Source organism: Anguilla anguilla, chromosome 17, assembly GCF_013347855.1.
Source record: "Anguilla anguilla isolate fAngAng1 chromosome 17, fAngAng1.pri, whole genome shotgun sequence".
Taxonomy (NCBI): domain Eukaryota; kingdom Metazoa; phylum Chordata; class Actinopteri; order Anguilliformes; family Anguillidae; genus Anguilla; species Anguilla anguilla.
The window spans coordinates 29,802,445-29,815,732 of NC_049217.1; the positions used below are offsets into that span (position 1 = coordinate 29,802,445).

General features: G+C 47.9%; 1 protein-coding gene across 1 annotated transcript in view; it reads left to right on the forward strand.

Annotated features, from left to right (window-relative positions):
• The window catches only part of crhr1 (corticotropin releasing hormone receptor 1), a 101,938-nt gene that overhangs the window by 37,613 nt on the left and 51,037 nt on the right, over nucleotides 1–13,288 (forward strand). Inside the window, exons 3-4 of the mRNA XM_035398323.1 lie at nucleotides 3,597–3,647; nucleotides 7,155–7,274. Of these exons, the coding sequence (XP_035254214.1) occupies nucleotides 3,597–3,647; nucleotides 7,155–7,274 (171 nt within the window). The remainder of the gene's footprint in view (nucleotides 1–3,596; nucleotides 3,648–7,154; nucleotides 7,275–13,288) is intronic.

A 13,288-nucleotide genomic window follows, 5' to 3' on the forward strand; every position in this document is an offset into this window, starting at 1 on the left:
CGCCTCTGCGGTCCGTAGCTCCGCCTCCGCGGTCCACGGCGGGAACCGGCAGCGATATTAGCGTTTAAAGAGTGAAGGCTTTTCACATCACGTCACGTCACTGGGAATGTCACTCTGGACACTTCTGAAGACCTGCGCAGTGCGCTGCTGATGAACAAGTCAAAATGGTTTGAGAGCAAAAGCTGGCGCTGCTTTACAATGTAAAAATGCTGTGTAAAAAGTTGTGTAAGTCGCTCTGGATAAGAGCGTCTGCTAAATGCCTGTAATGTAATGTAATGAAAGACATGCATGTCCGGTTCGGTACATTCCTGCCGTTGCCCCTGCCCAGGGCACCGGCCTCAGCGCTGGAGTTGGTCCCCAGGAGCACCGTGCTGTGGCTGCCCACTGCTCCTACGTAGCTGGGATGGGTCAAATAGCGAGAACAAAATGACCCCGCTGGGTTCAATGAAGTGCATCTTATCTTGTCTTTTATTGCAGCACCTTGGCTTCCTTTACGGTATGTTAAGGGCCTCGTTGGTTTTCGATGTTACTCTCCCGGCTTGTTTTGTTTTTTCTCTCAGGGGGGCTGTGCTGTGCACTCAATCATTGAGCACAGAAGGTTTTCTAATCCACACTCGGCCAAGCGGAGCAGTGCGTTTGTCGAGCACGGCTCTGCCTCTCTCCAAATATGTACCCATTAACACTACAAAATAGAGAAGCACAAGGGCCAAGCTGTCATCAGCACCTCTTTTTATAGTGCGTAAATCGGTCTAATTCCAACATCACGTGTGTTAGAGATCTAATGGGCATGACAAATATAAAGGCAAACGCTCCCAAAACCTGTTTTTTTTTTCTAAAATGGTCGCCCTAATTATTTCCTTTGGCTGATTAATTATTTTGTGAAACCTCCATGCTAAGCTCCAAGCCTTAGTGTCTTTAGAAACAGAAATCACACGCTCCGTTTGTAACAAACTGTCATCTAAGGTGTATGCAGAGTTTCAACTATTGTCCCTATTATGTAAGTGGGCTATAATGTAAATTTTGTGATTGTGGCCCACGCAACCTTTAGTAGGGGAGTCTGCTGGCATGTGTTGTCAGTACTGGTATATGTTGTCAGTACTGGTGTATGCTGTCATTACTGGTGTGTGTTGTCAGTACTGGTATGTGTGGTCCCTAGTGGGGTATGTTGTCACTATTGGTGTATGTTGTCACTATTGGTGTATGTTGTCACTGAGCTTTTACTCAATCAATATAAAACAGCTGAATACACAATTGACTCACCTCATCTGAGGTCTTGGGTTTAAATTTCCTGCTGCTATTAAGATGAAAACAAAAACAGTAACAGATGCTGTGGCTCTCTGACACTAGAGCTGGGGAACCAAGCGTCTTAAACCTAATGAGCCAGTGACTGAATGGCTGAATGGGTTTCCTCTGAACCATCTCAATATTAAAATATATGTGCACAGTGCTGCAAAAAAATATTTGCTCTCTTTCTGAGTTCTTCTATTGCATATTTGTCACTCTGAATGGTTTCTGATCTGGAGAGAAAAATGTAGTTAGACAGGGGAACTGAATAAACACAAAACACATTAGTATTTAATTTATCAGACACCCATATTGGCCATTGTGGTAAAAGTAAGTGCCCCCTTGAACCTAATAACAGGTTGCACCACCTTTAGCTGCAAACACTTCCTATAATTTGATATCAGTCTTTCACGTCACCGTGCAGGAATGTTAGGCCACTGTTCTTTGCAGAACTGCCTTTTCACGGCACTCTAATTAAAATGCTTTTTAATGTACTGTATGCAAATACGACCGCTTGCACACCGTAGCTAAGGCAGTGCGTGTAATGTGTACGGTGCTTGATTTGACCTGTGTAAATATCAGCAGTAAGCGCTGATATTTATATACAAAGCTGGTGTTTTTTAATGTCCTTGCGGCTCACAGCTTGAGGACCCTTTTGGCAGGAGGCTGGCCTGCTTGCGGCCTGCCCTTCCCTCTCTTTATCACGCGTTAACGGTCGCCGCTGGCAGAGTCTGCTAGAGGAGCGAAGTGTCTGGCAGCGTCAGTCTGAAACGAAGGGGAGATGCCAGCTTCAGCCTCTCTTCCTCGTTCCCCCTTCAGAGTGCCCTGTGGGACGAGCGAGCGGCATCACCATGGTGCTCTTTCACCAGAGTTTTCTGTCCTCCTGATCTTAAGAGGCGGCAGATCACACCAACGCCATCGTTAAAATGTCGATTTTTCAATACGTGTTGGATGCCGAGAAACCACTGAGTCAGTGCCCCCCACGCCCCCCACCCCCCACCCCCTCTAAAATGGGAAGAACACAGGCTCTGCCCAGTCCCTGTAATCTGTGTCTTCTCAAAAGAGCCAGTTAGGGGTGCGGTAGCATCTTAAAGGCTAAATGTGGCTGCATACCAGCATCTCAACGCTACGTGCTCCGGACCAATCGAACATGGCGGTCTTCAGTCAGACCAATCGAACATGGCGGTCTTCAGTCGGACCAATCGAACGTGGCGGTCTTCAGTCGGACCAATCGAACATGGCGGTCTTCAGTCGGACCAATCAAACATGGCGGTCTTCAGTCGGACCAATTGATCGTGACGGTCTTCAGTGGTGCTCTGAAGCAGAATCTGACTGAGGTGTAGGGCTGAGCCTTCTTTCTAGATCAAACGGCTTAGGAAGCCCGTCGCATTTGTTTGTGGAAGGCATTTTTTTTTTTTAAATATTGAATTTGCTAAAAGCGGCGTCTCCCAATTTGCCACAGTAATTTGGTTTTTTGTTTCCGCATTGAGGAGTGCTCTCCCACGTCCCAGCATCTGAGTACGGCACCGTGAAATTCAATTTGTTTGTGCTGAGCTCCTAGAACAATCTCACACCGAGGGGCTCGAACGCTGGCACAGTGCGGCCTGGCACACAGAGACCCAGACTCTGTGACGGGGCAGAGTTTAAGGGGGGGGGGGGGGGTGGGAGAGTGGGGGGGTCTGTATACCAGTGAAAATCCCCCCCCCCCCATCCATGATCCAAATTTCTCACAATGGCCAAACCCCCCAGTCCACATTGGCTGATGCACCCCAGCCTGCCCCACCGGTCTGCGATGCCACCCCCAGCCCTCCCCCCCATCCCCCCCCCCCCCCCCCCGTGCGCAAACATCATATTCTGCCTGTGTTCCTTGGTAATTCTGCCTCCTCAGGGGTATGTGTTCGGGGTGGGCGGGGTGGGGGGTTTTGGCTCTTGAATAATTTAGGTGTACATCAAAACATCTTGGGGAGAAAAAAAAAAAAAGTTCCTCGGATGTATCTCAAAGAGGGTCTGTAGTTTACTGGAAAATAACATGCTCAGTACATCAGGGAGCTGAATCCTGTGTGCGTTTCTCTTTTGATTTCACTGCTTTCATTGTACCCCCTTTTCCCCTGTGTTGTTTTATTCACGTTGTTTGCTTGGCCTTACAAATACAAACTCGGTCCTCTAGCGAGGTGGTGGAAGTGATGTTGTGTAAAATAGGGCTGTTGTTATTAATCTTTTCCCACTTGGGAGCTTTAGAAAAGTGCATGAGTGAGAGATTTAGAAAATGTGGAGCAACACTGTTTGCTGACGTTTTTCTTTTCGTTTTCCAGTACGTTCGTTGGTAGCATGGAACCTGACCTCGACCCCCAGCAACGTCACCGGTAAGTGCGACATCAGCTAAAGAGGCACACCAGCGAATTAAATAAATAAATAAATAAAAATCTTTAAATGCTCCCGATACCTGTTAGCTGTCTCTTTATGAAGCTCAGCGGATTTAGAGGTGCGTGAATCGATTCGGAATTGATCGCTCCACTGAGCCTGGTGAAGCTTTTTGTTGCTTCAGGGCTAAGAGCAATTAACTGCCCATAATCCTTTAAAAAAAAAAAAAAAAAAAAAACAACAATCTCCCAGAAGAAGAGGCCAGAGATGGAGACCTTCCTGCAAGCAGGTGCCCTTCCTCTGAAGCTTTGCTTCTGCCTGTGGGCTCCGTGTAGGACTTGGGGAAAAGTACCTTACGGGTATTTCTTACGTTGCCTTGATGAGTGTAACGCAGTAATTTTATAACACTGGAAGTCCTGCAACAAACCCCAGCTGGGATTTTATTAAAATTTACGCTCATGGATTGAAGGTATTATTCTTATTTGTTATTTATTTTTTGATCTTGTATATTTAAAAATGATTAAAAACATAACATGTTGTCAGGAGGATTTAACCGAAAGCTTTTTCCAAAAAAGTCTTCGTAATTAGCACAAAGTCAACAAAAAAAAAATAGCATATTAAAAAAACATATGATCAAGATTCTTGATAGATTTTTGTCCTTTTTAGGATTTGCTCAAATAATGAGGCTTCATAAATGCACAGTACCCCTCCAAACGGATAAGATATCTGCACAGCAGGAACGAGACAAAAGCCAACAAAATATCCGTCTCGGTTTTTTCATGCTCCATGTAGAGCTAATCATATCTGGGAAACATAATGCTGCTATTGTGTATAAGTGTTTCTGAGAATAAAACCTCTTCACAGGTCTTCATAACTTAAAATGTTTTTTTCTAGTTTGAAGAGGATTCTGTTCAGGGTAAATGTTGACAGATTATTCCTTCATTATCCAGGCTACTTGTCCGATGCTGTGTGGTGTGTGTTAATTTGGACACGTTTATTTATTTATTTTTTGTCTTATTATTCTCACATCCCTGAAAGTTCATGGAGTTTGCTCTCCGCTGAAGAAGAAAAAAAAGCTTAGTTACGGTTAAGTCTCGCTTAGTGCTGTCAGGGGAAAAAGGCATTTTTCTCTCCGTATCTCATTATCAGGAGGAACTTTTCTCATTGTGAGCGGAAACTTTTCTCATAACGAGAAGCTTTCTACCATTATGACGGGAAACTAGAAAAGGAGAAGAGTGTCTGGTTATAACGAGCTGCTGAGGCACTGTGGCAGCGATGCACTGCCCGAAGCGCAATTGCAGGTACGCGAAATGACCTAATTTCCTAAATGTAACCTTAAAAAAAAAAAACATAATTCTCAATAAAGTTTTTTGATTCAAAAATGCAAAAAAAACCACAAAGGGGAAAAATGGAATGACAAATAAAGTTTTCACGGTTGAACTGATTCCAACCAACGCCCCCCCCCCCCCCCCCCCCCCCTCACCCCTCGCAACGTTCTGTAACTGAACTTTCATTTTGCTGGGGCGCTAGGGTCCTGGTGGCCCCCGCAACAACGATATTGCTCTGGCCCCAAATGCCCTCCGAAAAATAAAAATAAAAGCTTAAATTGCTGTGGCCCGGGGACGGCCGTGGCCCACGAACGGCCGCGCATTCATCCCGGCGGACGGCTCGGGACATTTCAGCCCTGGTTCCTGTTTAAAAACGTTCTCTTAAGCTATCCTCGCTCCTCGATGACTGCACTTCAGCCAATCACGCGAGGGGAGCAGTGCGCACAGTTACCTGAGAAATGTAAAAGCGAGACTACCAATTTCATTTTCTAAATTAGAAGCGCACGCTCTCCGGTTTTTACTATCTGTTGTCTTCCATAGATACGCTTCTGTGAACCACACCCCCCCCCCCCCCCCCCACCCTCCCCTCAGCTCTGTAAATTTACCAATATTTACACCTCATTTAGTGACTCATTTCCTTTGCGCCTTTTCGGATAGAGCTTGATTTGGTAATTTTCTTCTGAAATAGTTTTGTATGCTTCTTTAATAACCTGAGTTATTAAATGAATTCCCTTTTTAATGACCCTTACATGCCCTTGATTTTTTCCCCTGCTTATTTTCTATAAATAATATTTTTTATGCAATGCACTGCACTTTTTTTGGCATTAGTCAAAATGGCTGAAGAGGGAAAGGAGCTTTTGGGTTAATTCAGCCTGTCAGAAGCTGCTGTTCATTTTGGGCTTCGTGTAAGTTCTATTTATTTATTTGAATTTTTTTAGAAAGTATTCTCCGTGTTCTCAAGTTTTTTTCTCCTCCTCTCGAGTAAAACCACATGCTCCGTGGATTTGAATTTGAAAAGGGAAAAGGCATTTGCCTAGGTTTTGATGTGTCGCAAATGTTTTATTCATTTTTTGCGGCATCTGATTAGAATTTTGGCTTTTTGCGATTAGAATGGCTCAGACCTCCCCGGCTGCGTTTGTTGAGTGAAAAACATCACAGACACCGTTTGTCTCCTGCTCCCAAAACGCCGGCAGCCGTGCATGCAGAAGGTCAGCGGCTCCTCAGATCTCTCAGCCTGTCCCCCTTAATGAGAGAACTCTGCTTTCTGTATTAGAGCATAGCCTGTATACTCAAATAATGTGCATTACCAGACATACAACAGCATGCATGCTGTTCCTACTGCAGAACGGGTAATATAGGCGGTGTTTACTTTGGCCGGTGTAAATGTCAGTCGAAGGCATTTTAGTTGATGGCATGTGTGTGCTATGACCCACGTCAATACATCATTTACATACAGATGCTCTTATCCTGAGGAATCGATATTGCATACGGTTTTTTTCTTTCTTTTATGTTTTTGCTCGCAATCCATTTGTATGGACAGGATATTCACTGAAGCAATTTAGGAATAGGTACCTTGTTCAAGGGCACAACTGCAGTGCCCCAGCTGGGAATCAAACCTGCAACCTTTGAGTTATAGGCCTAGTTAAACTACTGTGCTTAATTGCCTAATGGATATTATTTACAGTTATTATTATTAAAATGAATGGTAACACTTTACAATAAGGTGACATGAATTGGCATTAACTAATGCAGTTGATAACTACTAACTACTGAAAACTTAATCTCTATAGCTTTTTTCATGTATTTGTACAAATCGCTAATTCATGTTAGCAGCTACATTAGTTAATGCCAGTTCAATTTGGAACGAAAAAACAGTTAACGTGTTTGTAATGGTTATCTATTTATAAGTTTATTCTGTCTTTTGCTAGTGTATAAATAATCATGCAACTAATGCATTAGTTAATGTATTTGCTAACTACTAGTGAAATGGAAAGTAAATTTCATACTTAATGTATTTGCACATCATTAATTCACGTTAACACCTGCATTATTAAATGGTAGTTCATGTGGCCTTTTTGCGAAGCGTGACCGAATGAGTGAGGTGTAAAAGGAGGGAGCGGGTGCTTTAAAGGTCCCTCCGGTCCGGACTGCGGGGTAACGAGGGTCACCTGTGTTCCGCAGGTGTGTTCTGCAACATGTCCATCGATGGGATCGGGACCTGCTGGCCCCGGAGTCGCGCGGGAGAGCTGGTGACCCGGCCCTGTCCCGAGTTCTTCTACGGAGTGCGCTACAACACCACGAGTAAGCTGCTGCCCGACTGCCCGAGCCTTGCCTGGAAGTGTGCGAGTGCGCAAGTGCGCGAGTGCGTGAGTGCGCGAGTGTGCGAGTGTGTGAGTGTGCGAGTGTGTGAGTGTATGTGTGTGAGTGTGTGAGCGTGCGCGAGTGTGTGAGTGTGTGAGTGTGCGAGTGTGTCTGTGCGAGTGTGTGTGTGTGAGTGTGAGTGTGAGTGTGAGTGTGAGTGTGAGTGTGAGTGTGAGTGTGAGTGTGAGTGTGAGTGTGAGTGTGAGTGTGTGTGTGTATGTGTGTCTGTGTGAGAGTATGAGTGTGTGAGAGTATGAGTATGAGTGTGTGTGTGTGAGAGTATGAGTGTGTGAGAGTGTGAGAGTGTGAGAGAGTATGAGTGTGTGAGTGAATGAGGCCTCTCTACCTGTGTCCATGCTATATGACTGCTGTGTCCAGGTACCGCTGCCTGTCTGTGCGATCTCATGTATGCCAGCTAAATGGGTCTTCTGACCTCTCTGCTTCCTAACAGCCCCAGATTTGGGATGATAACAGGGCTTTCTGGCTCAATATTACAGTTCATGGATAATGATGTTGAGGTGTTCCTAAGGACAGAGCATTCATTGCCCTGGTGGTGTCCTTTGTCGCGACACATCACACATGCACACATGCACACACGCGCACACACACACACACACACACACACACACACATTTCACGTGTAATGCCAGAGAGGGAGAACTTGCAGTGTTAAGGATACTGATCTGAGTATCTGGTGAGTCCACATGCTGAGTCTGTGGCACTACCTGGTCCTCTCGCTTAGGTGTAGAGAGAGAGCTGTGCCAGTCTCACGTACGCCAGGAGGATGATGTGGCAGCTGGCAGGAGCTGTGTTGCATTGCGCCAGTCATCTCCGATTGTGCCGTCGGGCACCTGTCTGTGTGCCAGAGCAGCGGTGCAGATCGCCGTGTCACACCTCACAAAGCGCTCAGCGAGAGCAGTGCGCCCTCGAGATGCAGGAGAGTATGTGTCTATCTGTCTCTCTCTGTCTGTCTCTCTCTGTCTCTCACTCTCTCTCTCTCTCTCACTCTCTGTCTTCCTGTCTCTTTTTCTCTTTCTCTCTGTCTCTCTCTGTCTGTCTCTCTCTCTCTCACTCTCTCTCTCACTCACTCTCACTCACTATCTCTGTCTCTCACTCTCACTTTCTTCCTCTCACTCTATTTTTCTCTCTATCTCTCTCTCACTCTCTGTCTTCCTGTCTCTTTTTCTCTTTCTCTCTGTCTCTCTCTCTCACTCATTTCACTTCCTCTTTCTCGCTTTCTCTCTCTCTCTCTCTCTCTCTCTCGATCCATAATTGCTTCTCAGCTGAATCTGCTGAGTGGACAAGAACTAGTGAAAGGTGGCCTTCTGCACCTGTGGGGGATTTTAAATATTTTAAAATATTTTAAAACTGAGCCTAACGTAGTTTCTCCAGGAATGCTTTGCATTTTCGGATGGCTAGAACGTCGGCCTAGTTTGGTGAGACTGTCTCGCTGTGTGTGGAATAAGCTCACTGTGTCTAATCGGTTCCTGCAGGAAAGTTTTTTCCTCCGTGATTAACATATATATTTACTTCACCTATAAAACGGTTCCATTTGCCACTGAGTAGCGCTTCTGGAATGGGAAATGTGTCCTTTTTCCACAGAAAGTCATTTTGCTCACATTTGCTCATTTTCAGCTCATTTGCTCTACAAACATGAACTAAAATAATGCAGATGCCCTGCGGAGAGTCGTGGGGAGACGCGCAGGACTGCGTGTACGCTGTGTGTGCGTGTTGCGGCGTCACGCGCGTTTCGATGAACACGGCCGGCGCTAATGCTAACTGCGGCGGCCCGTTCAATAGCGCTCAGCGCTCAGCGCGCGATCGCAGCCGTCAATAACTGGCCGTAGCGTCAGTCCGCAGGGCGTCCCCGCCGCATTGGCTGATTCACGATCCGCCCGGCCAATCGGGAGCCTGAAAGCTGCCCGCCCCGGCGCGCGTCGGGGCGCTGACTCAGCTGCTCGTTTTCGGGGTTTTAAAGACGCAGCGGCGCGACTTCGGTGTTGCAGGACGGGGCTCGGGTTTGGAGCTGGCCATTCCAAATTGGGCCAAAAAAATATTGATAAATTATAAATTAATCTCAAACAAAACCCTGAAAAAAATGGTCCCTGGCTGCTTGGAAGCTCAGGGATGGTGTTTGATTGGACCAGTTTCTGTAAAAAAAACAGTCAAAAGTTTACCAATGTAGCAACAAGCTAACATATTTATCAACTTCTGGGTTTCCCCCCAGGAAACTAGTTAGAGGAGGGGAAAGTGTGGTGGTGTGAAACAGTGTTTGGGGCGGCGGTGTAGTATAATGGATAAGGAGCTGGTCTTGTAACATAAAGGTCACGGGTTCAATTCCCGGGTAGGCCGTTGTACCCTTGAGCAAGGTACTTAACCTGCACTGTTTCAGTACATATCCAGCTGTATAAATGGATGCAGTGTAAATGCTGTGTAGAAAGTTGTTGTGTAAGTCGCTCTGGATAAGAGCGTCTGCTAAATGCCTATAATGTAATGTAGTTGGTGTGCTGTGGTGGACCTGGGAAAACAGGACTACAGAATGCCAGTTTTGTTAAATAGCACTCCGTTTTATGAACAGCTTAACATAAGATTATGGAGATCTGAACAGGGCTGTAAATTAACTTTTTTTTGCCAATTGCAGTGGTGCTAGTCTGGTAAAATAAAACTCTGTAGCACAGAGAAAAAAATCATGGCAGAAGGATTACTCCTGTGTGTGTGTTTGTCAGTTTATGTCAGGCAAAAATGTTCTAAATGTTCTTTCAGTCGGTACAGCTCGCGTATTTTAATGGATGTGTTTGTTTATTTCTAGTTTTTTTGAATGGATCTGCCTGCGGTACTGCAGTGCACTCACCAGCAGTGCGCTGCCCTATCGAACAGGGAGCACATTACCTTGTGCCTACTACAGAGGAGCAATACCAGAACCCCTTGTGCCTGAAAGGGGATCCAAACAACAGGTGCCACTGGGGTTGTGTAGGGTGAGCGCAGTTCTGTGCAGAAGCAAGCAAAGCAGCACAGGCAGCACAGGCAGCACAGGCAGTTAGCAGCTCTGGGTAAATCTGTCTGTTTGAAAAGGCGCTCCATGGGCAGTGTGTGCACGTGATTGGATGGGTATGAGGAAAATGCGCTGGGTGTGTCTGGGATTGGTTGATTATGGAAGCGTATGAGTTTATGATGCAAGAATAACCTGGGAGTGCGGGGGGGGGGGGGTGTTTCTTTATTTTCCCACACTGAAGCTGGCAACCCAACTTAAGACCCTGTGCTTTTCCACCCCACGAGGAAGCTGGAGACCGTGACAAGCAGGTCCCTGAAGAATAACAACACCCTTCAGCTGTGGCGGGTTTTTTTACGGCAGGGCTGCTCCTGTTCCGGTGAAAGGTTTTAACGGCCGCCCCCGACAGACGTTTTAAGACGAGGGGGGGGCAGAGCCTGCCAAAGAGCCCGGGCCTGGGCACAGGCCGCCCCGGATTAAGTACTTAACGCAGAGCCAGCTTCTCGGTTTTCCCTGAACGCTGTCAGCGGGGCCTTAACACTCAGTTCCACTCTCCGCGTTCAGGGAACTGCGTCCGAAATGGCTTTGGTGGGTCCATGGCCACTGTTTAGGGGTGTGGGCTGGTGGGTGATGAGGTGTGTGGGGTGTGGGGGGGGGGGGGGGGGGGGGGGGCTGCGTGGTCAGACAGGCCCTGTTTAGGGGTGTGGGCTGGTGGGTGATGAGGTGTGTGTGTGTGTGGGGGGGGCGGGGGGGCGGGGGGGGTGGGCACTTCTGCCCCTGTTTGGACACTCGTTGAAAAAGACCACAGCCAATCAGAGGACTCCCCTGGGGATTCGACCTTTCCCCCGATGGAAAACTCGCCAGCTGTCACACGGTGTGGCGCTTGACGGACGAGTGAGAGCCCAGTGCACAGAGCCGCTTCCTTTACCCGGAAAGTTCATCTGCGAGCTGCCGTCGCCCTCCCCTGTGTGTGTGTGTGTGTGTGTGTGTGTGCGAGCTGCCGTCACTCTACCCTGTGTGTGTGTGTGTGTGTGTGTGTGAGCTGCTGTCGCTCTCCCCTGTGTGTGTGTGAGCTGCAGTCGCTCTCCCCTGTGTGTGTGTGTGTGAGCTGCAGTCACTCTACCCTGTGTGTGTGTGTGTGTGTGTGTGTGTGAGCTGCCCTCGCTGTCCCCTGTGTGTGTGTGTGTGTGTGAGCTGCTGTCGCTCTCCCCTGTGTGTGTGTGTGTGTGTGTGTGTGTGTGTGTGTGTGAGCTGCTGCCTGGCAGGCAGGACACTCAGGAAGCTGACGTGGGAGTGGCTCCTCTGACAGGGTGAAAGAGAGCGCTTTAAAGCGCCTTTTAGCTTTGTCCCTGGCTGCTCCTGATTGGCCGTTTACTCCATGTCAGTCCATGGTGCCTCACTGTCGCCCCTTCAGGCGGATGTTTGTATTTTTGGGTTATTCTCCTTTTGTGTCTGTCTGAGTTTTTTTTTTTGTGGCTTCCCCCGCCAGGGTATTGTTTCTGAAATGGCTCCTTATGTATTTTTTTTTTTAATAAGAACTTCTTAGTTACCCTTCCCCGCTGGTCCCTGCGATCCCTTCGACCACAGACGTCCCGTGCATCCGCTCGATCCAGACCACAGACGTCCCGTGCGTCCGCTCGATCCAGACCACAGACGTCCCGTGCGTCCGCTCGATCCAGACCACAGACGTCCCGTGCGTCCGCTCGATCCAGACCACAGACGTCGCGTGCGTCCTGCTCGATCCAGACCACAGACGTCCCGTGCATCCGCTCAATCCAGACCACAGACGTCCCGTGCGTCCGCTCGATCCAGACCACAGACGTCCCGTGTCTGTGGCTCAGACGGTCTCAAGCAGCCTTCTATTCTCTGCAGGTTTGCTGTTGATATGGAAACTCTTAGCTGTTGACATGTGCAGTCTTCGCTGTTGGCTCTTATACTCTTGGCTGTCAACACGTACACTCCTGGCTGTTTACATGTAAACTCTTAGATGTTGACACATTTACTCTGTGCTGGTTATATGCACTTTAACTTCATTTTCATTGTTTTATTTCACATCCAATGCGCTGGTGTACATAGCCAAAACAACAAAATTATGTGTGTGTTTGCGCTTGTCCGTGCGTGTGTGTGCACATGTGTGTGCGTGTGTGTGTGTGTGTGTGTGTGTCTGCGCGCGTGTGTGTGACCGTGTGTGTGTGTGTGTGTGTGGGCACGTGTGCACGTGTGTGTGGGCACGTGTGTGTGAGCGCGTGTGTGTGTGTGCGTGTGTGTGGGCATGTGTGCACGTGTGTGTGAGCATGTGTGTGTGTGTATGTGTGACTACATGTAAGATTGAACAGGATGAGCAACGCGAGGCTCTGACCCTGTTTGAGTCACTCGGTGCTCTTCTGCAGGTTTGTCCCTTATCCAATCAATGTTGAATGTACGCCAGGCTATACTGTGAAAGACCTGGTAAAGCCCTCATGCTGAACGTACGCCAGGCTATACTGTGAAAGACCTGGAAAAGCCCTCATGCTGAACGTATGCCAGGCTATACTGTGAAAGACCTGGAAAAGCCCTCATGCTGAACGTACGCCAGGCTATACTGTGAAAGACCTGGAGAAGCCCTCATGTTGAATGTACGCCAGGCTATACTGTGAAAGACCTGGTGAAGCCCTCATGCTGAACGTACGCCAGGCTATACTGTGAAAGACCTGGAAAAGCCCTCATGCTGAACGTACGCCAGGCTATACTGTGAAAGACCTGGTGAAGGCCCCACTTCCTTCACTCAGCCATGTAAAGGGTGCCTTGGGTCTGAGTCATGTGACCTACGAGCGGAACGCTCGGGCTCCGACTCGCCTCCTCTTTAATGCCCGAGCGTGCATAGCGTTCCCATGGCGACATCTGCCCTGCCGAAGCTGCGGTCTGTGGCAGCGTTTAAGTTAACCGAGCAGCCGTTTCATTGGCTCGTTTGAGGAGCATGACCGTG